Here is a 27,778-nt window from a genome sequence, read left to right as displayed (position 1 = left end):
TGTGATTACTTACAGTTTATTGTTGTTTCCCCTAAGAAATTTCAAAGGTAAGCATGAAAATAAAGGAGAAAACAAAACTTCAACAAGATGGCAGAAAATGAATGTTATTTACTATGCAATCCAAAAAAATGATATCAAGGTATAATTTGAGTTCCATCAGAGGGTTAATAAACACAATTTTCTTTTAGAGAGCTATTTTTTATACCCAATATGGTTGACAGTTCTAATTTTGATGTCCTGTGCAATCTCTCATCCTGATGCAAAGCAAGATGACAGTTATATTATCTTCTCCTCTATAATTCTGCTTGATGAAAATTAAAAAGTTAAGACAGCCAAGCCAATTCTTCAGAGTCCTGCAAGTAGTATGCTAAAACAAGAAAGAGCATAGGGGAGCAGTAAAACCCCTTCGAATGAGGCCCTAGCTTGGATCATCTATTTCCAAACAAGGTTAACAAAGATCCAGCATTTGCTCTTAATAGCAGACAAATGGGCTGAAGACAAAGATGCAATAAATGGGGGATACAGAGAGTGATGACCCATTCCCAGGTACATGGGAACGCTAAAGTGCCGCGTGGGTGGAATCCTCTCCGAGTAAAGGTCATGTCTGTCAATTATGCTTTAGTCACTCCTCCAGATTGGAAATAAACACTTGGAAATGCCACCTACTTCAGAACTGGCATCTCCTTCTGTTAATATCGTCACTGAAAACATTAACAGTGCATTATTTAACAACTCCCTTAGTATACTCGAAAGTAATTTTCCCCAAATGGGAAAAAAGTAATTTTTTTTAACTAATTACAAAATAAAATGAGGATTTGTTTACAAAATGTAGAGCATTTTGCTCCTCAGCATATCTTTTATAGCTTCTTCAAATTAGGAAAAAGGATGATGATAATCTACCCAAAGAGAAACATTTGCAATCTAAAGCAAAGCTAATAAAATTGGCTTCTCAACATTTTCTAAAAATGTTTTCAGTGGTAACAGTGCCAACAGCATCCCAAGAGCATCTATACTTCCAAGCAATCCACAAATGTCCATGCATGGAATATGTAAGAGTTCAACCAGTATTCAAAAAGGAATCATTCCTCTCCCTATTAAAAAATAACAATCATCATCATTAGCACATGATCTCTTTGTGAAATTCAATCACAAAGATTTGAAAAGCCATCTAGCAGAAATAACCTGAGATTTGAAAAGTCACCTAGCAAAAATAACCAAATGAAAGCATAAATCATCATATCAGAAGTTATAGATTTCATCCAGCAAAATGTTAGCCCTTCTTCTACAAAACATCACTAAAAAAATCATATGTAATATCCAGGCAGATTTTGGCTGAAATGCTGAAGGTAAGAATAGTTCTCGTTCTGAAAATTCTGATTCAAAAGTATGGAGGGAGAGAAATCCCCTTCTAACTTATCAGAGTAAAATAATGAGTACCACTTACCTTAGAGAATTTATTCCTTCACTTTTGACCAGGCACTGGGAATTTTAAAACTCAGTCCAAAGAAAGAAAACGAAAAAAAAAATTGCAGGGCTTTTTTTTTTTTTTATAAGACAGGGTCTCACTGTGTCACCCAATGCTGGAGTGCAGTGGTACAATCTTGGCTTGCTGCTGCCTGGACCTCCTGTACTCAAGCAGTTCTCCCACCTCGGCCTCCCAAATAGCTAGGACTACAGGTGCATGCCACCATACCCAGCTAATTTTTTTGTAGAGATGAGTTCTCACTACGTTGGCCAGTCTGGTCTCAAACTCCTGGGTTCCAGCGATCCTCCCACCTCGGCCTCCCAAAGTGCTGGGATTGCAGGAATGAGCCACTGTACCTGGCCCAGAGCATCCTTAATGTGGCAAGCACTTCTAGGTAAGTGTTAAGTATACAAAGATAAAGAAGACCAAACCCTAGCATCAGTGATCTTCCAGTTCAGGAGAAAGCAGTAATTAAACATACCTGTGCCCGACAAGTGCAAGGTAAATGTGTTCAGCACAATCAGGGGTATGCACAATGGGCTTTAGGCAAACAGAGTAGAGGCATCGAACTCATTCTTATAGGCATGTCAGGAAAGACTTGGAAGCATCTCCTGAATTTTGAGTCTCAAAAGATTGAGAGTTATCCAAGTTCAAAGGAGCAAAGAAGAAAACAGCATTCCAGATAAAAGTGAAAGCAAGAAACATCCCATAATGTGCAAGCACCTGAGGGTTGCTAATGCATGCCCCAGACACCTTCCTAGTCTTTGCAAATAATTGCTTCTCGGTCTGATATCAATTATTGATAACTATTAACTGACAATCTATATACTACTTAAAATGTATTCATATCAATATACAAAACATCCTCATTTTAAGATTTATCTCTAACTCCCTGCCAAAGGAATTTCCATTTGTCAGGGACTTAGCATGGTCACATTATAGAGTCTGTTTTGCCTCCCCACCCTTTTAGATGCAAAAGCCCACAAGCAAGATGCCACGACTGATTGAACTAGCAGGCAGTTTAGCCTTAGTAGCTGACCAACAACCATGGTGTGGCCTAGCAGGAAGGGCCAGGCTAACCTAATCATATTCTCTTTCTCCCAAATTTGAGTTGAAAAATACTGAAAAGATGAAGCAGTTCATAGTGCAAAATAAAACTGAGGGAATACAAAAAGCAAAGCTATTAAATAACTTCTTAACCATGAAGAATCACAGCAATCTAAATTTACAAAGCCACAAGTATGAATAAAAAGTAACTATACGAAAAAAGAAAAGTTATGCAAAGCAGAGGAGAATAACAACCCTGCTAATAACCCCAAGAGAAGTAGACCCAGAGAGAAATCGGTATGTGAAGAATGACTGAGTGTAGTTGCAGACAAGTCTGTTTCTTAGTTAAAAAATTATATTCCCCAGTTTCCTTTGCAGCTAGGAATAGGAATGGCGGTATGATCAAATTCTAGTAAATGAGATATAACCAGTAAGTCTTACAAGTCTTCCAGGAAGGAAGCACACTCTTCTTCTGCCCTTTCTCCATCCAGCTATCTGGAATGCAGAAGTGATGGCAGGAGCTCTGGCACTAATTTTGGACCATAAGCTTAAAGTCTACACGCTTCTTGGGGCCCTAGTGACTTCTGGACTTACTTGCCTGAGCAAAAAATGAAATTGTCAAAGCCACTATATTCCAACCAATTCCAGTCCTAATTGATACAGTGGTTGAGAGAATGTGACAGAACCACAATTTGAACTCAAGTCTTTTGGACTTGGGGGCCAAACTTAATCATCATGAGCAAGTGCTACCAAATAAAGTCAAACAAACTGAGTAAAGCAGGTTTACAGTTTACATGTATTTTATGATTCAATAAATCATAAAAGTCTGACTGCCAAAGGCCAATAAAAAAGAAAAACATGCTGATGCAGTGTCACTCACCTACCACAAATAACACTTTGGACAAGCCTCTTTGACTCTGTAGCCTACCTGGACATATAAGGTTTTTCCCCAAACGCAAGTACCTACAATAAGGTATATGGGCAATAAAAACTGAATATAGGCACCAGCTTCTCATGGATGGCAGAAACCTATCAAATTCAGATTTATAATGAGTAGAGGAGATTTTCAAGAGCACACAGGATTCTGGAAAGCCTGCAGCACATTTTGTAAGGAAGTCAGAGGCCTTTCTCATTAACTTCAAGCAAAAGAATTTTCCATACGTCATTAACAACTAGAAGAACTCAGCCTGGGCATTGTAACTCCCTAAACCACTGATGCCCCAGTGTGGCAAGTGTAACATAGATCAGCAATTCCTTTGAAAGGCTCAAGGATTTTAGATGCCCAAGCTGAAGCACCAATGAACTTGGTATTAATTCTCCTCATTAATTAAACAATTTCATATTTGCATTGACCACCTACTTTGTGCCCAGCCATGTCCTATCCTGGGGACTGAACAGTGAGCAAAGTCCCTGCTCTTATGGAGCCTACACTCCAGTGGTAGTAGCACACAAAACAACAAATAAAATCAACTTAGGTGGTGACAAGTCCTATGAAGAAAAAAATAATAATAATAAGAGAATGTGCAGGAGAGGGTGAATTTTAGGCACTGCTATTTTTAAGAGCAGATGTGGTCATTCTAACAATATTATAGGCAATAAAAGAGATGCCAAAAAAGCTTTCAACAGCTTTGTTTCCCAAACCCCTTGCGTAGGCAAACACAGTATTCTACCATAAAAAGTCGCAGCATCAGACACTCAATTCAATAATCCACAAATATTTATTGAGAAGCAGTTCTGGGAGACATTAAGAGCAAATCTAACAGCTTTGGGTGTTAGACTCTCTGGAATCAAATCCCATCCCTACAACTTACTATTTGTAGGAGCTTGGGCAAGTTGCTTAACCTCTGTGTATCTTAATTTGTCATTTGTAAAGTAAGGATCACAGTAGTACCTATTTCATTGGGTACTAAGAGGATTCAATGAGTTATAAAAGGAAACACAGTGAGCTCCAGATTTGTATTTTGTTTTACGTACTTTGTAATTGACACATAATATATATTTTAATTGAATATCTACTATGTTCCAGGCACACAACTTCCTCTAAGCATTCGCATAAAGGGGCCCCAGACACCAGGAAGCCCCAGGGGCTGCACTCTGCCATCAGCTTCTACAGATGCCTTGCATTCAGGCCTTGTCTGTACTCTTGGTGTCTCCACCTGCTGTCACCTGCATTACCAGGACTAACTCCTGTGACTTCTTACTGCAAATACTGTAACCCAGAATGGTAACTCTGAAATTCCCCAAAGGAGTAAACATTCTAAATCCAAGTTTCTCTCTTACCACTCTGTCTCAATAGAGCCAGCAACTGAAGCAAAACAATAAACAACATCCATTTTTAGCCAGGCCTCACAATATTGTCCAGATTGGCAATGCACGATGTTTAAACTGACAAAGTTTTAGTCTACATTATATAAACTTATATTAACTACCACTCAACAAGGTTTTTTTTTTTTTTGAGATAGAGTCTTGCTCTGTCACGAGGCTGGAGTGCAGTGGCGTGATCTCGGCTCATTGCAACCTCCGCCCACCTCCCGGGTTCAAGCGATTCTCCTGCCTCAGCCTCCCGAGTAGCTGGGATTACAGGTGAGTACCACCACATCCAGCTAATTTTTCTATTTTTAGTAGAGACGGGGTTTCACCATGTTGGCCAGAATGGTCTCAATATCCTGATCTCATGATCCGCCCTCCTTGGCCTCCCAAAGTGCTGGGATTACAGGCATGAGCCACTGTGTCCGGCCTCATTCAACATTTTAATATTCAATAATATTTAATATTTTTAATGCTGTTATAATGATAGGTATCTACTTTGCCATGCATTGTCCATTAGGCACTTGGGAGCAAAATTAATTAGAATCATAAGGAAAATTACATTTATTCAATTATCGAGTATGAATTCATCTTCCATTCCCTATGTCCCATTCCTTTTTAATATAATTAAATGAACACAACTTTTCAGCACTGTCCTTCTACTAAAACCTTAGAAATCATTGTTTAAGGATTCTTCCATTGATTTATCTTTTTAAGTCACTTCTTTGGGCATGATACCTACATTGTCAAATCTATATTTAAAGTCCTCAAAATATTCAAATGGCCAAGTCCTTTTACTGAATCAGTACTTCTATATTAACTCACAAAAATTATTGTACTGCCAAGAAAAGGCTGACTACAGGAGAATGTGTAGTCATTTAAACAACCATTTAAAGGTTCAAAAAGATTTCTATTTGCTTATTAATCAGACAATCTCAACTTTTCCTCTTGTTTTTCTGACTGTGGAGGGAAAAGGTGAGCTTTGAGGTTAGACAAACCTGAGTTTGAACCATTCAAGAAGTCACTTTAGAAAACTCATCCATCCAAGGACAGACAGTCCTTGGTTTCCATGGGGGATTGGCTCCAGAACCCTCTGCAGATACTAAAATCTGTGGATGCTCAAGTTCCTATATAAAATGCTGTAATATTTGCATATAACCTACACATATCCACCCGTATACTTTAACTCATCTCCAGATTACTTATAATACCTAATACAATGACAACGTTGTGTAATTATTAGACTGTATTTTTTACTTTGTATTATTTTTTACATTTTTTTGTCCAAATATTTACAATTTGCAGTTCATTGAATCTGCAGATCTAGAACCTGCAGATACAGAGGGTTCACTATAATAATACTAAAGCTACTAACTCAATTGAATTAAATAAGCAAGCATCAGGTGCTTAGCAGAGGGAAGATAATTTCTCACACCTAGTGAATCCAAAGCCAAGCCACCCACATCTACTACTGGAATGTGGATGAGTCTCCTGAACAGGCCCCACTAGTTCCCATCAGATCCCTGTATAATCCATCCTCCACTCAACAGCCAGAGCAAGTTTTCAACATGTAAATCTGGTGTTATCACCTCCTGCTTAATCTCATAGTTTAAGAGCAATCTTAACAGAAACCCAACTCTCAGTCACAACCGCCAGGCCCTACGGAATCTTAACTGGGCTCCCCTGGGGCTTGGGTTCAGAGCCAATTTCTTTGAGCCCTCTTAGTATCTGATACCCCAACCTCTAAGATTCCTATTAGCAGCTATACCACTGTCTCATACTTGCTGAAGACAAATAGCCCCAGTCAATACGCTCAGGGAACTACCTGGCGTTTTCTGTAAGTCCCAGGGATCCCTGTGCCCAACTCAGGTGGTAGTATCTACCTACTTTTGTCCCCAGGGACCCACCCTATTTCCCTTTTGTTTTTCAAGGGATTCCACTTTTTCCTAAGTCTTGTAGATTTTCTCCTTACCGCTATCCCTAAAGCCTGGCTGCCAAGTGGCACAAGCCCTCCCTCCCTTCCTTGCTGTTATGTTTTTGCTTCTCCAAAGGTGTGCACATGGCCCTTCTTTATGAATGGGTTTTAGTGCTAAGGACTAAAGGGAACAGATATGTGGAGGGTGATATAAAAATCTAACAACTAAAGGCAGTATAGTCATTGCCTATGTCTCTGACGTGTCGTGTGGATAAACAAGCCACTGAAACACCTGCCCTCCACCTGTTATCAGCAAGCGGATCTCTCCAAAGCCCTCCCTTCACTCTCAAACCAGAAGGTTGAATCACAACCCATGAACCAGGTGAGCTATAGCCCCTCGTAAGTCCACTCCTTTCAGACGAGCAGTTTGCATTTCTGAGGGCAAAGTTTCTATTCAAGCATTTCATTAACATGGTGAATAATGTCTAGTAACTATACCTATAGAAATCGAGTAGAATCACACACAATTCAATTTAAAAGGACAGCCTTATCTTACAAGTCACAAGAGAAGCAAAAAACGGCATTTACTAAGGTTCTACTACGCACTAGGTATTTTTATACTGTCATCTCACTCAGCGCTCACAATTAGAGCAATGTAGGTATTTCCAGACCTGTTTGTCATATGAAAAAAAACTAAAGGATACTAGCCTGAGGCTAGTAAGTGGCAGAACGTAGACTACTGCCTAGGTCTCATTCTAAGCCAGTCCTTTTCCAACTCTGCAACCCCACATGGTGTTGCAAAGAGACAGTTGGATATTCAAGAAATACTTTTAAGTAGAAATTGAATTTTAATTAGAGACTGAAATGAGAAACAACATATTCAAACGTACTGTATATAAAATTTTAACACACTGGAAACCACCCACACATAATTCATGCCGCCAGAGTAACTTGGAGTGGGGGGGAGAGATCAAGCCTCGTGATAAAACCTATGTTCTGCCTTCTGACTGAAGATCAGCTCAGCATCGCACAGTGAGCTACTTTCCAATCTGTAACATTTGCAACTATGATTCTGTTGGAATCCTGTTCTTCCTTGATGCTACACCAAAAAGAGAACAAAATGCAGAACCAAATAAACTATTTGATAAGCCTTCAGTTCTCAACCACATCTAAATGCAGTTTTTGTGTTCATCAAAACAGCTTCATTGTCCTCAGTGATAATATATAATAATAATAAACGTGTAAGTAAATATCATAAACATAGGCTTGTAAAAAGTCAAATATATTAAAATATCACTTGTTTAATAGTTCTGCATAAAATTAATTGGAAAAAACTCCACTGCCTAAATGAAAAGAAACATGTTAGTTCCTCCCCTATACCACAATGTTTTCTTAAATAACTCATAGTAAAGTGAAGAGAGATTGGCTGATACATTAGGATCAACCTAGAAGGAAAAAGTTGAAAGGAACTTTGCATCTACTTGAACCTCTCACTCAGTGCATGAACTCCTTTCTATGATGTCCCTAACAAGCAGGGAGCCAGCTTCTGCTCTGTCATTTCCTACTCAAGGAAGATGAACAAATCTTAAGAGAATTCTTCTTTACCTGAACCAATACCTGGCCTTCCTGTGATCTTGACCTGCTCAGACTCATAGAAGACATTATGCCCTTCAAACAACTAAAGCCACTGATTAGATCATCCTTTAATTATTATTATTTTTTTTTTGAGATGAAGTCTCACTCTGTCATCAGGCTGGAATGTAGTGGCACGATCTCAGCTCACTGCAACCTCCACCTCCTGGGTTCAAGCAATTCTGCCTCAGCTTCCCAAGTAGCTGGGACTACAGGCGTGTGCCACCCACACCCAGGTAATTTTTGTATTTTAGTTTCACCATGTTGGCCAGACTGTTCTTGAACTCCTGACCTCATGTGATCCTCCTGCCTCGGCCTCCCAAACCGTCTTACTCTTCTTTAAAGGTTCTCCCCAAGTCCAAAAGCCAAAACTCCAATGCCAATGAAAAATATCATGCAATAACCCAGTGGCTGGCAAATTACAATCTGTGGGAAAATCCAGTCCACTGCCTGGTTTTGGCAACAAAGTTTTGTTGAAACACAACCACATCCATCTGCCTGTCTATTATCTCTAGCTGCTTTCAAACTACTAAGTCAGAGTTCAGTCGTTGAAAGGAAGATGTATGTATTTTACGTTCAGTGTTACAGGCTACAGTCTCAGTAGTTACAAGGGTCATCCCTGCATTATTTAGGATGCCCAAATGCCTGCCAACCATTAAGCTCCCAAGAAGTATTTGCTGAGTAAGGAAAGTCAGAAAAGGAAAGAGGATGGTTAGGAAGAAGGCAAGGTAGGGCTTTTCTTCTCCCAAAACTAACTGAAATCCAGCCTTATAGAATACTTTAAAACCTGACAGATCCTTGTCTTGCTGCAAGATCTTTTAACACAGGGCTACACAGCAGAATTAAAATTGAGGACCTAAAGTGACTATGTTTCATTTCAGGCAAATAAACACTGATTAAAATATTATTTAATAAAACAAAAGTCCTGGTTAATTTTGAATGCACGGGAAAATACTACTCACACTCAGTGTTAGAAGCATATGTATTTGTTATTGTTGCTACTGCTTATTGTCTTAATATCACTCACTGCAATTATATAAAGCAATTGGGATAAATAATCTTTCCCTCAGATGAACTCTTACGCACTCTGGATTTGGGGAAACAGAAAAGAACTGCTTTAAGACAGATGAGGAAAAGACTGAATCATCATTGAGCTTACTATAACTCTTGATTCTTCATCTCCTTCATGTTTTAATAATCGCTCATTTTTACGATGGTTTATTCAAGACAACCTTTGTAGAAAGTATTAAAATATACATCACATCTTGCATAGCTTTTATAATTTCAACTTTTTAAGCAACTTGTTTCATTATACTTGTGTTCTCTTACAAAGAATCTGATGTGAAGTAAGAATTAGCAACGCAAGATCTTTCTCAACATAGAATCAAAATTTTTACTGCGTCCATTTTATGAAACTATTCCAAGTGAATGTTAAGCTCACATAATTAATTATTTATGATAAAACCGGAAGAACTCAGAAGACATGAAATGGAAAATATACACCTAAGGGTATTAACAAAGATCTCCAGTTTAGTTAGGTATTCTGCCCAAATAATGACATAATTAAACTAAAACATCACTAGCACAGGAATCTCAGAATGTACAAAAATTGCAGGCTGCATCCACAGAAATAATAAGGAGGGGCTGCACTCCAGGCTCAAAAAGTAATGCTACCCAGAGCCCACGGCCAGGTCAGTAGGGACCCTGAAAGAGTCTGGAAGTACAAAGGAAACCTAGGAGCAATCGAGTGATCCCATCTAAATGAGCCAACCTTTAAAATACACATAGAAATCCCAAGAAATCATAGCAAAAAGTATGTTACACTGAAAAAAATTACTGGTGAACAATATAAAATATACATTTCTATACAAAATGAAACAAAGAGAGGAATCCAATAATCCCAAGAGGTTTTCTACTTTAGCCCAGTGACTTGAAAAAAGAACCAGTCTCATTCAGGAAACATTCAAAATGACCAAGAACAGCAACATTACCCAATAAATCGTCTCAATGCTCCTTCCTCTACCATACCCTGCCTCTCAGAAAACATTCATACAGGAAGAAGGGATAAAAGAGCTGGCCAATAAATCACATGCTCTGCTTCTCAAAAGCAGAAACTTGACTTTCAAATTGTTGGACTCCAACGAAATAGGAACTGAAGGCTCCAAACAGTAACAGAATTCCAGAGTAGCACCTCAGAAAACTCGTCTAGTCAGTTCAAAGTGAGTCGGCTCGTGTGGCCAAACACAGATAACAGCTGTAAGCAGAACTGGCCTGAGGAGAGATGTGGGCCACCCTCTTCCCTGCCAGGGCCTTTCACCCTGTGAATCAGAAATAGCCACCACTTAAAACACCAGCAAGCAGCTGCAGTGTCTTTAACCCAGTTACCCTACACTATGCTTATTAAGCAGAGGCAGGGAGATTTTTGAAAGGCTGGTATGGAGAAAATGAATCAAAATGGAGTTAAATCTTTCTGGTGACAACAGTACCGTAAGTCTTTGTTTTACATACACACACACTTTTCTAGTACTCAGAGAATTAGGCTGTCTTTTAAATGCTTTATATATACATTAACTCAGTTCTGTGAGGTAGGTATTTAATACTATCATTACACCCACTTTGCCTAGAAGGAAACAGGCACAGAGGCTGCAGAGCAGTTAAGTCACATGGCTGTAATGCAAAGGCAGGCAGTCTGGCTGTGCCCCTAACCATTATTATGTGCAGCATCTCAGTCCAAACAAATATTTACTCAGCACCTGTCATGTGTACTTGTGCTAGGTTCTGCGCATATTAAGAGGCCTGCAACCCAGCCCTGCACGATGCCACAGTGTGCTCTGTCCTATAACACAGACAGCACCAAAGGCCCAAGGCAGCATCATGGTTAGCACATTAGGCACCTCTGTGCCAGTTCACAATGGGTATCTGGGCAAGCCAAGCAGGGGCTGGATTTCAGCCCCACTTGCCCCCTTGGCCAGGCACTTCTGTGCAGCATCTAATAGGCCTCACTGTCTAAGGCAGCCCTGCAGTGGCCCTGGAAGGACCCTAAATTCTGTTTTGGTAGTGAAAGGTTGGGAGAAGAGAAGTTTAAATAATGGGAGGAGAGAAAACTAAAAATGATTTCTACAATACTATGCTTCTGATCATTTTAATTAGGTAGAAGTCAGGATCACAGAGCCCATTTTAGCTTTACTAACAATGCATCCAGATTACTATACAATTGTTCCAGACATAACATATGAGGGCTAACCTCACAAACTGCCCTAACAAAACAGCCCTAAGCAGGCTGCCCACAACAAAACAAACTCCAGGCTCCAACAACTGCCTGCGACCAGATTTCAGTCCTGTTGGAAAGGACTTGGCCTGGGCCATCTTCATTAGCTTCTGGACTCAGCACTTCAAACTATGAGTTCTCTGCCTTGGGAACCTGAAACTGGCAGGACTCAAACCCAGGGACCCCTCCAAAGAAATCCAACCCTGTGATAGATCCAGACAGCAACTGAGTCCCCTGAGGGGGTCCAGTCTGCCCATTCACCAGGAACCAGAACTCCCCTGGAAGTGCAACCCCTCTTAGTAGAAAAAAATAGGCCGAGAGTCTTAAGAATCCAGTAATTGAGCTGTGGGTTTAGTAATCTGAATGAGGACCCTCTGTAGCACAATTAACCTGGGCCTAATCTTCTCCCAGCTCCCTAAACCAGGGAACTGCTAGATGAAATAACATCTTCCATGTTAAGGTCATCCTTACTGTACACTACTCTGTGCCTCCCTTCCAATAAGCCCATCTCACACTAGTACCCGCCCTCCCCAGCCTTTCCATAGAACCCTCTGCCACAGTGCTGGTGGTGCATTAACTCTGCAGTACTCGTTAGGAAGGAGGGCTTTGGAGCCAGATTTCTTGGGTTTAAGTCCCAGCTCTGCCTCTTAACTTGCTGTATTTCCTTAATCAAGGTCCTTATTCTTTCTACATCTCAGTTTTGACATCGGAAAAATTGAGATGATACTGCTAGCACCTACCTCACAGAGTTGGTTTAAGGATTCAATAAGTAAAGCCCCTAGAAAGTATCTACCAATATAAATACTGTGATTGCTTTTTTGCTATTATGAAGAACAAGAAGAGGCAGGAAAGGAGAAAGTAACAAGCAGTAACCTAAGAGTATGTGTATTATTTCAGTTACTCTTCACAGCAAATCCAAGAGGAGGTTCCTCTTACTGTCCTCACTCTACTGATGAGAAAAGTGAGGCACTGAAAAGGCAACTAACTTGCCAAAGTTACACAGAATAGTTGGTGAAGGCAAGGAGTTCAACCCAAAGCCTGCAGCACTCAACCATGAAACAAACTCCTCTACATCCACAAAAGCTCTGTTAAATGTACCCTCTATCTTGTGGCCTAACTCAATCCCTTGAAACCACCCTCCCCCACTCTTGGGCCACAACCATCCCACTCCTTTCAAGACTCAGGACAATACACTCTATCCAGTGTCCTCTACTGCTACTTGTTAATGATGTCAACCAACCCTGCCTCATTCACTAAGGATTTCTGATATCTGGCTCAGTCTTTCACTCAAACACAAGCCCTGCTATGGTCCTGGTGACTTCTTCCATGAGGATGATCCATCTGACACTTTGGCTGTATTTCCTCTGCTGCCTCATGATCTCCCCATCTTTTACCTGCTGCCAGCCATAGCCGCACCCTGGGGCCTCCCCTTGGAGAGTCTACCTCTGCAGTCTTCAGTTCACACCCCTATTGTCTAACCACATTGAACTTTCTTTCCCTCCAGTTTTCTGACTTGTTACTCCTTACAACATTTATGGTTCAGCCTTATCAAGATAACCAGTCCCTTCCATCTTCTACTTTCTATTTGCTGTTCCTTCCTTCCTTTCCAATAACTCAGATCTCAGTCTATCATTTCAAACATTCTCTTACCAGTGTACTAAGTTTCCGCACCCCATTGTCTACCTATGGATTCACCTTAGATTAGGAAAAACCCTAACCCTTACCAATCTAATTGCCCACCTTCTTAAAACTACATCTAGACAGCTACAAAGGCTACAAGGAAAGAAAAAACAAATCACACAACCATCTAAATGTGTACCAAGTCATGGTCTGTGACTTCAGCACCACACAACTACCAACCCTCTGTGTCCCTGGTCATCCTTGGCCCTCAGTCTTCACTGCAGCGTCTTCAATCCTCCTCAGCTAAAGCCCCTACCTGACCACATTTCAGTCACTCTTGGCAAAATGACCTCACATGCTACTTCACCAGCACTGCGCCATCTCTAGTCCCATTGAAGGAAAGCCACCCCCCAACCTTCCTGCCCCTCCAGTTCCAGCCCTTTCTCTTCTCTTTCCTGGTGAATGTCTCACAAAACATTCATTGGAGCAGCATCATTTCCTCATTTCCCACTCCTCCACTAATCGGCACCCTGAGAAGGGCCATGACAGCCTTCTGGCCAAGGTCACCACTGACATGAATTCAGTGGTCATTTTCCAGTCATTATCTTCCATGATCTCTGGTCAACGTTTACCAAAATTGGCCACTTTCTCCTTTTGGAAAGTCTCTATCCTCAGCCTGCTTGACATTACACTCTCCAGGTTTCCTTCCAGCCTCTCAGTTCTCTTTCTCCCAGGCTCCTCTTTTTGGTTGTTGTTGGTATTTTTTCTTTCTTTCTTTCTTTTCATTTTTTGTTTCGAGATGGGGTCTTGTTCTGTCACCCAGGCTGGAGTGCCATGGCATGATCATGGCTCACTGAAGCCTCAACATCCCAGACTCAGGTGATCCTCCTGCCTCAGCCTCCCAGGTAGCTGGGGCCACAGGTGAATGCCACCATGCCTGGCTATCTTATTTTTTTGTAGAGACAGGGGTCTCACTATGTTGTCCAGTATAGTCTCAAACACCTGGTCCCGAGTGATCCTCCCACCTTGGCCTCCAAAAGTGCTGAGATTACAGACACAAACCACCATACCTGGCTGCCAAGCTCCTCTTTGGTTCCTTTTCTTTTGGTGATCCCATAAAAGCTGCATGTGTACTACATGCCAGCAGTGGTTGAGGCCATATGCATCCTCAAGTCTTTTCCCTTCCCACACAACTGAGCCCTCATGCACGGCTGTGGCTTCGGCTACCATCTAAGTGGTTGCAAATGTAAGCTCAGACATTAACCAGACCTAGGTTCAAATTCTGGCTCCACCACATCTTAGGCACAACACTGAATTTCTCCAAGCTTCAGTTTTCTAATCTCTAAAATGATAATAGTAAATGTATATCATATAAATAACACTGAGCACTGTGGCTCCCGTAAAATATTAATAATATAGTTACAGTATGTAACAATAAATGTTAGCTATTAGCTTTTTTGTTTTGTTTTTTTGAGATGGAGTCTCGCTCTGTCGCCAGGCTAGAGTGCAGTGGCGCGATCTCAGCTCACTGCAATCTTTGCCTCCTGGGTTCAAGCAATTCTCCTGCCTCAGCCTCCCGAGTAGCTGGAACTAAAGGTGCGCACCACCACGCCTGGCTAATTTTTTGTATTTTAGTAGAGACGGGGTTTCACCATGTTGGCCAGGATGGTCTCGATTTCCTGACCTCATGATCCACACACCTCGGCCTCCCAAAGGGCTGGGATTACAGGCATAAGCCACCGCGCCCGGCCCTAGGTATTAGTTTTAACTACATCTCCAAATCTCACCTATGAGTTTCCATTTACCTACGTGAAATCTCAAGTTGAATTACTGCACAAGCAGTTCAAACTCAGTCACTCTGAAATCAAACTTCTCCCTTTCCCACTCAACCTGCTATTTCTTTGGGATTACAGATCACAGTGCATGACCCCATTACCCACCTCAATACCTACAGTGGTTTTAAAACATGTCCAAAAATCCTTCAACCTTCCTCCCACTAAGAGATATCTCTCTTCTGCCCTTGAACCTGGCAATGCCTTTCTGACTATCCTGATGAAAAGAACACAGTAAAAGTGACACTGCATCACTGTTGAGGATTGGGTAGAAAAGACCAGGCAGTTTCTGCCAGTTTCTCTTGGTACATTTGCTCTGTGAGCCTTCAGCCTAAATATGAAAAGTCCAGCTATCTTGAGGCCATCACACAGAAAGACCACATGAAGAGAGATGCCCCGGGGGCCACCCTTGTCCAGCACCCAGCTGTTGAAATGTACTTAGCCCAGATGCCAGGCATGTGTATGAAGCCTTGAGGTGACCCCACCCTCCATCTGTTTACAACTTCATGAGGGATCCTGGACAAGAACTGCCTAGTTGAACCCAGTCAACCCCCGATTCACGAGTAAAATACATTGTTATTGTGTTAAACTATTGTTTTAAGGTGGTTCATTACTCAGTATTAGATAACCAGAACAATGCTCAAACCAAAAACCTAAGAATTATCCCTGAGATCTATTCTGTTGTCATCTTCCACATCCAATTACAAAATTCTGGCAATTCTTAAACGTTGCCTGAATCCATCTACATTTCTGCATCCCTCCTGCCCCTTCCTGGTTGTGAACACCATCATCTCATTTCTGGATCAGGACATCTTCCTAACTAGTCTTGCTCCAGTCTGCCCTCCCTTTCCAATCCTTCTCTGCACTGCAGACAGATCTGACCATGTCATTGCAGGCAAACATTTAGGGTTTACATGACCCTAGCTGGGCTCTGCAGCTTCATGTCTAGCACTGCTCCAAACCCTGCTCCAAAAACACAGAACCCCTGGAGTTCCTTGAAGTCATGGGGTTACTCACCCCCAAATCTCTGCACAGCTATTCCTTTTGCCTAGCTCTGGCCCTGCCTGTCACTGGGCCAACTTTACTCAGCTTCAATGTTGCAGACATTAAAAGTTCTCTTTGGCCCTGGAATCTAGGTTAGGTTCCCTTTCATGTGCTACCCTAGTCGTCTTTATTTCCCTCCAGATAGACTATGCTACTCCAAAATATAACTGTTTATTTTTCATCGTACAGGAGCATAAGCACCTTGAGGGCAGACCAACATCTTATTCACTCAACTTTTTTTTAAAGGGAAAAAAGCAAATTTAAAAAGATAGGACATTATGTTCCAATTTTGATAAAATTCTTAAAGCACACAAAATGATACTATATATGGTTTACACCCACATGCATATATGATAAAAAGCCAAAAACATGCATGAGACTGTTACTAACCTCGGGATAGTGGTCACCACTGAGAAGGGTGGAAGAGGAAGCATGCAGGGAACAGGAGTCCTTAGTTTCATTTAAAGATCACCAGAGTTTTGAAATCAAAATGGCAAAATGTTAACACCTGTTCAATCAGGAAGGCAGGTACACAGAAGTCTGTTATATTATTTTCTGTACTTTTCTGAGTGCTTAAAATAATTCATAATTAGAAATAAAACTCTGAAAGAATTGTATCTCTGTTTAGCTCCTGACTCCATGTCTACACTGATTAGGAACGGGTATAGACCTCCAATGCCTCAATCAACGGTCCTGGAGTGCCTCCAGATTGTCATTCCCTTCCCCGAGAAAGAGGCCAGAGCAGCAGCTCTGCTGTTGAAAAAAGAACCCAGGGGAATCCCTTTCGGAGAGACATAGACACAATTAGTGGGATAAGTCCTCAACTCTGAAAGCAGCAGTCCAGAGGTCTAGGTACAGAGGAACTTGATAAATGAGAGTGGCTTGCAAATGCAACTTTTCAGATGGTGAGTTACTATCAAAATCATGTAGGAGTGTTTGGCTCTATGAGCCACAGGGCAGAACACCTACCTTTATGCACAGTGAAGCAGAGAGTGGGTAATCAAAGAAAATAAAATCAGTGAGCAGCCTCCCACCTCAAACACAAACCCACACAACTTTCCCAGTGGGAGCTGCACTGTCACTGAGTTCCCAGAGGGCCTCTCACAGGCAACCAGGTGACAGAAACAATCGAGTGATGCCTTAATTTCCAGAATTGTTATCTATGGTTTGCACAGTCTCTCTCACTCATCCTCCCAATAATTATTAATTATAATAGGTAAGCAGCACCAAAGAATGCTCACGGCCATGGGCTTAGAATCAGACAAGCTCACACCCTGACCCTGACCCTCCCCTGGTTATGCAATTCTGGGCAACACTCAACCTTTCAGAGTCTCAAGTTTCCTCTTTTCTAAGTTGCCATGTCTTTGTAAGTCAGCAATACCTGGTTAACAGGACTATTGGGAGGATTAAATTTGGTGATCCAAGTAAAACACTCTGCACTGTAAATGGTACACAGTCCTGTATTTACCAGACACCAGACTAGATTCCAGTGACAAAATGGTGATTCAGATGGTCAGGGAACCATCAATGATGCAGGTTACAGACTCAGATGCCAGTTATGTATTTAGTGCTAGAAATCTGAACTGGCCTTATAAATTGTGGGGCCCAGTGCAAAATGAAAACGCAAAGCCCTGTTCTAAAATTAAGATTTTTTTTCAGGATAGTGACCAAAGAGCAGTAAACCAAGCATGGGGCTCTTCTGAACCCAGTGGTTGCACAGCTGGGAAGCCAGCCCTGCTAAAAGTAGATGTGCCTAGGTACTTTACAGACACTCAGAAAATGAGGGTCAACCAGAACTGGGCTTCTTAGACTCATCCAAACACCTGGGGCATTCGGAGAGACGACAGGGGAGAGCCACGTCATAACACAGGGGGCTGCAGGATCCAAAATAAAAGCCCCTCAATAATTTAATTTGTAGGAGGTATCAGAGGAAATTCCCATTTCTTGTCACCTACAACACTTACAAGACCTTCCCTAACAAGCTTTCCTTCTCTTTAGTCTACCTTAGAAATAAATCCTTTATAAAGTTAATACCATCAGGAGATTTTGCCCAGCTGAAGTCCAAAAGCAACAGGCTGCTTATGGCCTAGTGTCTGCTGGGAACAGCCGACTTCCCAGGCAGCACGTGGCAAAGGAACATAGCAGTCTCAGTACCTCTTCAAAAGAAACGGGGCTGAGCACGATGGCTCACACCTGTGATCCCAGCACTTTGGGAAGCTGAGATAGGTGGATCGCTTGAGGTCAGGAGATCGAGACCAGCCTGGGCAACATGGTGAAACCCCGTCTCTACCAAAACATACAAAAATTAACCACATGCATATAGTCCCAGCTACTCAGGAGGCTTAGGTGGGATAATTGCTTGAACCTGGGAGGCAGAGGTTGTAATGAGCTGAGATGAAGCCACAGAACTCTAGCCTGGAAGACAGAGTGAGACCCTGTCAAGCAAGCAAGCAACCAAGCAAGAAAGCAAGAGAAACCAAGCAAGCAAGAAACAAACAAACAAACTGGGGCTTGGGGCAGGTAGGAATGTGCCCCTGAAAGTGACACTAGGGGACTGAGTAAGGAGATTGCACCACTGCACTCCAGCCTGGATGACAGAGTGAGACCCTGTCCAAAAAAAAAGAAGAGGAGAGGAAAAAAAGAAGAATGAGGAGGAGAGGGGAGAGGAGGGGAGGAGAGGGTGGTGGGGAGGGGAGAAAAACGAAACGAAACAAAACTGGGGCTTGGGGCAGGTAGGAATGTGCCCCTGAAAGTGACACTAGGGGGCTGAGTAAGGAGGTTGCCTGAAAATCTATATGTGGTCACCTGATGGAACATTAGATACTGAAGATCACCTCAGTGACTGACCAGGGTAAGAAGACTGTAAGGCAGGAACTCCCAGCACACAACATAGTTCTCTTCCTAGCCAGCCTTCTCTGTAACAATCACCTGCCACAGTCCTTGGGGACAAGGGCGCATCAGCCAGCCTGCTCATGGCCACTGCTTTCTTTAACATAGCAGTGGTCAAGTACCACTTTTCCGTACCTGTTTACTTAAGAAGCAATATACTAAAAATTTTGAGTGCATCCCAACTGCTTTAACACCAAGCTGCCTGAGCCTCTGCCCAACACAAAGGAACTGCTTGTAGGTAGAAGGCAATGAAGAGGGAGGGCCCTGGGGCCACAAGCGCAGTTCAACTACTTGCTAGCTGTGCGAACTTGAGGAAATGACACAACCTCCCTGAGTCTCAGTTTAATGCTATGACACATGCAAAGCACTTAGAACACTGACACAGAGTAAGTGTTCAACAAATGTTAACGGATTTTGCCCTCCTAATTATAACTCATATGCTTATCTCCTCTCACCCCCCACCCCAGCACTGCCCACATGCCAACAAGCATGTGGCTTTGACATCTTTCAGAATGCAAGTCCCTGGAGGGCATGAATCAAGGTCCCTATGTGTCCTCTCCTAGGGCTCATGCTGTTAGACTAGAGCTACAGAAGTTTGGGAACCAGACCTAACACCTTTGGAGAAAAGTTCCTACCTAATGGTACGGATTTGCTCAAAATATTTTTGCTATGTGAACTCTATATATGGTAGATCTGTTTATTGTGCTCAGATAATTTTTATCTTATACATTATTAAGAAAGGAATATTTAATGTGACTGCCTAATCCAGTCGACATTTAGACTAAAAAGTGTTTGACCTACATTATCACTTTACAGTTAGTCAAAATAAATACAACTTACAATGTTCATAGATATTCAGAGTTTAAAACAATGTACTTTTTTATCAATAAAGAAGTTCAGTTCACAGATAACTGAACATAATATGAAATCACAAATGTACCTTCACTCCTCTTTTCAAGGAGGATCCTTGACAATTTCACAGTGCCTGTAGGCTCTCCCCTTTGTAGTACATTATGGGTTTCTATTGTTAGTTAGTTAGCTGGTTTTTATCTGCAAATGGTGAGAGATGTGTTGAATCGACCCAATTCTCTGCAACATCTTCCCCACTGACACATAAATTTTTATGATGGCAGATACAGCCTATAACCAAGAAACTAAATAGGTCAGGTCTACCAGTCTTTACAAAGAAATCTTATTAAACTAACCTTATCAAATCTAATCTTATTAAATGCCAAACACTGGCCAGGCTCGGTGGCTCACGCCTATAATCCCAGCACTTTGGGAGGCCGAGGCAGGTAGATCACCTGAAGTCAGGAGTTTGAGACCAGCCTGGCCAACATGGTGAAACCCCATCTCTACTAAACATATAAAAATTAGCTGGGCATGGTAGTGAGTATCTGTAATCCCAGTTACTTAGGAGGCTGAGACAGGAGAATTGCTTGAACCCAGGAGGCAGAGGTTGCAATGAGCCGAAATCACCCCACTGCACTCCACCCTGGGTGACAAGAGAGAAACTCTGTCTCAAAAAAAAAAAAAAAAAAAAAAATCCCCAACATGGTACAGTAGTTTCCCCTCATCCATGGGGGATATATTCCAAGTCCCAGTGGATACCTAAAACCACATATAGTACTGAGCTGTCATAGAACTAACTAACATAGCACATAGCACACTATATTTTTTCCTATACACCCACACCTATGATGAAGTTTAATGTGTAAATTAGGAACAGTAAGTGATTAATAACTAATAATAAAAGTGAACAATTATAACAATATACTATAATAAAAGTTGTGTGAATGTGGTCTCTCTCTCTCTCTCTTAAAATATATTACTGTACTGTACTCACCTATTTTGAGACCTCGGTGGACCATGGTTAGCTGAAATTTTGAAAAGTAAAACTGGATAGGAGGGTGGGGGCTACTATACACAAATGCAATGAATATTAATTGGCAATTAGCATCCAAGACTTATCAACCATTTTTACTTGTCACATTTTCAAGTCTAAGTTTATATTTTAGTTCACAAGAAAACACATAAAATGAGAGAAATGTACAAAAAGCAAAGAAGCACATCAGAAGCTACCCCCTCCCCTATGTGCCTTACTTAACCTGTCCTGCCACAGGCTCCTGTAGAGCCAAACACCTGCCAGTCCTGCGGCCAAGGAGGATATTATAGCTGAGGGCTCATCCTCCGTGACTTTCAGGGCCATGCACAAAGTCGGGGCTCCATAAATATTTGTTGAATAGATAAATTATTCCAATGGGTTTTATTTTCATAGCTTTTAAAAGAATCTTAAAAGAGTCTTGTGACTTCCTGACTGTTGTTTACAACTCCCAGTATTTCCATAAATTGAGACTAGTTTAAAAGGTATGTCAATACCACTAAGCAGTAACAGTCATTCTACAGGACATATAAAAGTAACGTCAGCGACATAATCACAATACATTAACGTCTTTTTTTCTATGTCTTGAGACCAAATCTCACTCTGTCGCCCAGGGTGGAGTGCAGTGGTGTGATCTCGGCTCACTGCAACCTCTGCCTCCTGGGTTCAAGCAATTCTCCTGCCTCAGCCTCCCAAGTTGCTGTGATTACAGGCGTGCGCCACCACGCCCAGCTAATTTTTGTATTTTAAGTAGAGAAGAGGTTTCTCCATGTCAGCCAGGCTAGTCTTGAACCCCTGACCTCAAGTGATCCACCTGTCTCGCCCCCGCAAAGTGCTGGGATTACAGGCATGAGCCACCTTGCCCAGTCACACAATTATTAACATTTTATATTTGAAAAGCAACGTACTATTTACAAATGGCTTTCCCTCCACTATCTCATTTAATCATCACAGGTATTACACAGAATACAACCAATCTACCACTGTTGTTTTGATGGCACAAAGGGAAAAAAGGTTAATTCCAGATCAACCATCACATGAGTCAAGACAGAAAATTCTGAACTGAATGGAATCTAGAAGTTGATCTTGTCCAACCTCCCAGGAAAACTTGAGAAATGTGTTTTGCTCTTTCATTTTAACCTGACTATTTTCTCCTACCTTATTCAAAAAGCTTTGCACATTGTGTTACTAGTTATACCTATGAGAAGAAAGAGTAAGATGCTGGTACTGCCTGTTGGGACAGCAGCTAAATGTTTACCCAAAAAACCTGGCAGATGTAAACAAGGCCTTTAAACCCCATCATGAAAGGGGAAAAGTTGTGTGCCCTTCAAGGAAGAATCACTCATCAACCGGAAAACAGAGATTTTTATGTTTAAATTGTCACCCCGGCTAAACGGATTATATCTTGATCATCTTCAAGTTAAGAGTAAAGGATACATCCTGCATTCCCCAGAACAAAACACCTAATCCAAACAGATTTTATCTTGTCTCTGTTTAAAAACTGGTGGGAAAAAGCAGAATTTCCCTTTCCATCTCATATGCATCTGATTCAACAAATAAAATATCGGGCCCTAACTATTAATACATGCCAACAACCAAGTCAGGCACCGCACCAGGTGATACATCTAATTGATTAGGATTAGCAAATTTCTATTCTTTCCCTGGACTGAAATCAATAAAACCCTGTCTTAAATATTAAAGTACTAACCCTGTCCCTCACCTTGACTGTCACTTCTGAGAACATTTGTTTTAAGAAATGAACAGCGACCTCGAAGATCAGTAGAGCTTCTTCATCTGTTTTAATAACTCAATCCTATTAAAAGGATTAATCCTGTTAAAAAAAAAAAAAATAGCACCTCCACCTTTCTCTCCCCTCTTCCTTTCCACTCTCCTCCAAATAAAAAGGTTAAGTGATGACATCCAGCCCAAAGAACAATGAACAATAAATACACACACACAGCTCTCTCTTCCAGTTTCCAACAGGAACAACACAAGACAGTCAAATACTGCTTAAAAAACCATTATTCTTGTCAAGTGCATGGAAAGGGAACTTACTCTAATCCATTCAGCAAAGTCTGGAGTCAAACTTGGAATGAAAGATGCAATTTTTTTTTTTTCCTGCAAGGTAAGTAAAAGAACTCAGGAATTTTTTTTTTAATAAGATACCAGATGCAAATAAATTATTATTCCTCAGAAATAAGGCTTTTAATAAACACCACACAGAGTATGCATAAGCAAGCAAATCAATCCGAAAGACAGGAAGAGAAGAATAATGTGTGGCACATCATTTTCTCTCAAAGTCGATAAGCAAAAGTGAACACAAAAAGGCCATCTCGGGAGGGCTAATTTTTTGTTTTGAGATGGTTTTTCTGTTTGTTTCCATCCAGTTTAATGCTAAAGAATTTTCTTAAATCTTTTCACAGGGGACACTTAGCATACTCACAAAAACTAAACTGTTTCCTTTAAGATTTCTTTTCTCACCTCCAAAGAGTAGCCAGTGGCTTTTATGGGGTTGGTCACTGCACTTGTGAATTTTAGACGGATAAAGTGGTAAAATAATGATTTTTTTTAAATATAAAAGTAAAACTAAGATGTATGGCAGGTAAAACTTTCTAAAAAGCCAAGTCAAATTTGGGGCCTGCTGATTTTGACACAAAGCTGTTAGTAAATTGGCAAAGAAATGAATCTGCTTTTAGGGTAACCTTGAGCCCAGGGAAAATTAAAAAGCCAAGTCAAAGTTGTGACCTGTTGATTTTGACACAAAGCTGTTAGTAAATTGGCAAATAAATTAATCTGCTTTTAAGGTAACCTTGAGGCCACAAACATTCATCCACTCACCTTAAGACTATGCCTATCTAGAGGTTAGCCTGAGTAATTAACCAGAGTTATCAATTTTGTTTTCACTAATCATTTTGATAGGTTTGACACCTCAAAGATGGCTTTGTGATGCAATTTATAAATTTAAAACACATCCAGTAAATAAAGAAAATAATAAAATGTCAGAACCACCTGATTTTCTTTTTTAAGAACTATGTAAGTATTCAAAATTAGCTTTTAGTAGTACAGGTAATGTCACCCTTTCCTACTTGGTAATTATCCCAACAAACTTTGGCTTTCATTTACGCAGACTGCAAGACAAAAACCATGTATTGTAATATATAAGATAAATTACAAATTAAATCTGTTATTTAACTTAGAAAACAATCTTCTGGACACTTTGGCAGCTCTCTTAACTTACAGAGCACCTTGTATTGTGAAGAGTGTTCATAATCAGACAACTCCCTTAACCAGCTACAGTACTGAGTGAATAATATCCCTTTATCACAAAGATAAAGGAAGTTACTGCCATCAACAAATGAACAACAAAACAGAACTTGAACTCAGAATTTTAGATTCAGCTCCATTCACAAGGCCATGCATTAACTGCAATCACCATCCTTTCCCACCAAGACCATCAAGCTCTGAAGCATTAGGAGAAACATTTTCTTTATGGACACTAAAATAAGCCCAATACACAGATGACAGTACAAAGCCGGTCCGGCGTTTCTTGGCCAACAAAGCATGCACAGACTTTCTCTGTACAGCCTTAAGTGTAATTCCTAGAAGGCACTGGCAAATCTCTGCCAGGCAGAGACTCTGCAGTCGAAAACCGAGTGCATGTGCTCAACAAGATGACAGGAGGGTCAATGTTTCTAACCGTCTACTTCAACTCTGCATGGCAATAGCGGTTCTGCCCAACATGGTAAACAAAGTAATCATATAGGATCGAACACAGTCCCTGTAAATGAGGATCCCCTTAGACGCAAACAAGCAGCTCTGGGGAAACATAATTTCTGCTCGCATAATTCCACTAAGACACACACAGAAGTCCATTTTTAAAATGATGTTCGGTCCCAGCACTGTGCTGACACTTTTCCCACCTAAACTTCTCAGCACAAGCCTGGCCTAAACAGCCGGGTTCCAATCCGTGCACAGTGGAACAGCTGCACGCACCCAAGACTGGAATGGTGGGGCAATACCTGTCCCTACTCAGTCCTGTTCGGACCAGCCTGCGAGGTAGTTTAGACCCGTCTGCTTTATGGTAATGTGCTTTTAAAACCCCGCCACGACCGAGGTCATAGCTTTAGAGATTTAATAACAATCAAATGACCAGGGCTGCTGGGCACTTAGTGAGCCATTCTGGTTATGGCTCTTTAATAGCACCTGGAGTTCTGCTCCAGGGAGAGCGGAAAACTCCCGCTCCCCCGGAAAGAAAGTCCTCTGCGGAGAGCGCAGAGGGAAGCCAGGAAACCGATCGCGGGCAGGGGACGCGCCGCCGCGGCCGCCCCATCTCTCAAGCAGCCCCAGCGCGACCCTCGCCCCGCAGCCGTGCTGGCCCAGGCCGCACCTTTACCTGTCAGCTCCACCACCCAGCCGCCCTGGAGGCTGTCCCTCCGAGTCCAGGGCACGGCTTCCGAGCCGGCTGCGGGAGAAAGAACCCCAGAGGCATCCTATCCCAAAGAAAGAAAGCAAAAAGGCTGCTCCTCAAGGCAGGGGGCCATCGGGCACGCCGAGATCCGAGAGGCAACATGCCACCCCTGCCATGCACCTACCAGATAATCCATGTACAGAAACGCCTCAGTTATCCGGAGATCAGACATCCGGCAGCCTAAAGCATCCGGAACGGCTCCGAACCCGGAAAAAAAAGCAGCGTCTCTGGCTGCGAGCGACCAGCTCCTGAAAAAGCCAGCAACAGCGAAAATAGCCGAAAGCAGCCGACTAGCCGGAGATTACACAAGGGGCGCGGCGATTGGCCAGGCGGGAGGGCAGAAGGAAAGAGGCGCGCTCATTGGCTGCGGCGCCTATAAAAGGCAGGCCCCAGTCGGTGGTAGGAGAGAAACGCGGGAGAGGCGGGGGGATGCGGATTCGTGTGCGGTGAGCTGAGGAGCCGGGGTTGGGGCGGTGCGGCTGGGGTGGGGGTGGTGCAAGCGGAAGAAAGAGCCAAGAGAGCGGAAAAGCGACTGGTGCTGTCGCCGCCCGAGTTTTGTGTTTCTGCAGCTTCCCAGTTGGGTGCAGCGAAGCCGAACTCCGTGTTCCCGGGCTGGAGTGCCTTGGTGTCCCCGCCTACCCCCAGTAGGAAGCCAGCGCTGTAACGTGGGAGGCGTGGTCGCCACTGATCATCTCTCTCCCCCGAGATCCTTCCTAAAGGCTTTGCCGCCACGAGACGGCACCACCGGGAAAGAAGTGTGTGGAAGTGTACCCCGTAAACAGGCAGTCCTGTACGCGACTTAGGGGCAGAAAGACCCTCCGCACTTTTATCATTTGAAACTAAGACGGACGATTCCAGCCTAGTGTCCCTGAGTACACACAGGCCCCGCCCCCGCGCAGCCAGAGTTGACTGAGGAACCCATCTTCCAACCCCTGCGTAGAATGCCAAACAGTCCTAGGAGAATTCGCTTTCCTCCACGTGAAAAGGAAAAGAAAAACATTTGAGGACTCGCAGTAGTCACTTGTACTCCCCAAACACACGGGAAGAAGTGATCAGTTTGCATGCTTGGAGTGAAATTACACTCAGCACAAATCCAACGCCCCCGAGTCAAATGAGCAATAGAAGCTCTGCAAAAAAAAACCACAAGTAACAATATTTGTGACCCGATATTATTTCAAGAGGTAAAAACATCTGTAAGATGCATTTGGGACTTGTGCATTTCCTGGTAATGTCAACATCGCATTAAGCTAGTGGGGTTAGGCAGGGAAAGCCTGAATCGGACAAGAAACTGGCTTTTTCTTTTTCTTTTTTTTTTTTTTTTTTTTTTTTTTTTGAGGCTATAAATAACTAGACCATGCCAGACACAGCTATGTACTTAGGCTCAGGTGATTGGAGTGCCCCCCCCCATTCCCACCCTCAGGGCTTAAGGAGAATGGAAGATAAGGTGGATGCTCTCACTTGTATTAATAGTTAGGGCTTGCATATATACAGTGAAATTTCAAGAGTGAAACTTCATCAACTGAACTCTTTATGAAGTGACTGCCTGACTGTATACATGATGTTTTAGGAGTTGAATTTTTACTTTCCCCCTAACTTGACACTTTTCTTTTTTGTATCCTCAAGAAACAAATTTCCGTACCGTAAGTTTACCTGAGACTACCAAAACAGTTCTATTAGATAACCGTGGCATTAACCCTAAATGTGTATGTAACCAATAAGGGCGAAGCAGCCCCCTAGAGGGAGCTGTAGGTTGGTGAGCCAAGTGATTTTACGTATGCTGTCTAATTTCCTAACCTGTTTGCTCAGCTGCAAAACGAGAATTCCTACCACCAGAGAGTTGTGAGTGTTTGGGCGGGGGCAGGGGGCGGGAAGGGTTGGGGAGGTTGTTTTTGTTTTTTTGAGACAGGGACTCTCTCTGTTGCCCAGGCTGGAGTGCACTGGTGAGATCTCGGCTCCCTGCAACCTCCGCCTCCCCGGCTCAAGCATCCTCCCCCCTCAGCCTGCAGAGTCGCTGGGACCACAGGTGTCCACCACTACGCTGGTCTAATTTGTTGTATTTTGGGGGTAGAGACGAGGTCTCACTATGTTGCCCAGGCCTGTTTCTAACTCCTGGACTCAAGCAATCCGCCCGCCTCGGTCTCCCAAAGTGCCATTAGTTCCAATTTTGATTTTCCCTGGCATTCTCTTAATTCAAACACATGTAGGTTTAGAAGAGATTTTCACCTAGATTTTGGAGGAGATGGACGTCCATAAACCTATACTCTTAAGCACAATTTGTTTGAAACTAATTTGGAAAACAAAACCTCTCGATGAGCAGAAATACTCATGGAACATTTTTTGTTTGTTTTGCTTTGTTTTGCTTTTCTTGGTGAATAAGGACACTTTAAGATAAAGGGCTTGAGTTAGCAA

The 27,778-nt window shown here is 42.2% G+C and overlaps 1 protein-coding gene across 3 annotated transcripts in view; it reads right to left on the bottom strand.

The window, feature by feature from the left end:
• Positions 1 to 25,657, bottom strand: part of ARL15 (ARF like GTPase 15) — a 441,334-nt gene extending 415,677 nt beyond the window's left edge. Inside the window, exons 1-2 of one of the 3 annotated variants that reach the window (XM_073014768.1) lie at positions 25,494 to 25,657; positions 22,957 to 23,019 (exon numbers count right to left, since the gene is read on the bottom strand). In XM_073014768.1, coding sequence (XP_072870869.1) covers positions 22,957 to 23,019; positions 25,494 to 25,541 — 111 coding nt within the window. In that variant the 5' untranslated portion in view covers positions 25,542 to 25,657. Of the gene's footprint in view, positions 1 to 13; positions 36 to 22,956; positions 23,020 to 25,493 lie in introns of those variants that run through there. The other 2 variants (XM_007972278.3, XM_037994658.2) reach the window with 2 other exon arrangements.
• Between the last annotated feature and the right edge of the window lie 2,121 nt (positions 25,658 to 27,778).

The sequence above is a fragment of the Chlorocebus sabaeus genome, chromosome 4 (genome assembly GCF_047675955.1).
Source record: "Chlorocebus sabaeus isolate Y175 chromosome 4, mChlSab1.0.hap1, whole genome shotgun sequence".
NCBI lineage: Eukaryota > Metazoa > Chordata > Mammalia > Primates > Cercopithecidae > Chlorocebus > Chlorocebus sabaeus.
Note: the sequence above shows the minus strand (reverse complement) of the source record. Positions and strands in the feature narration are given on the sequence as shown.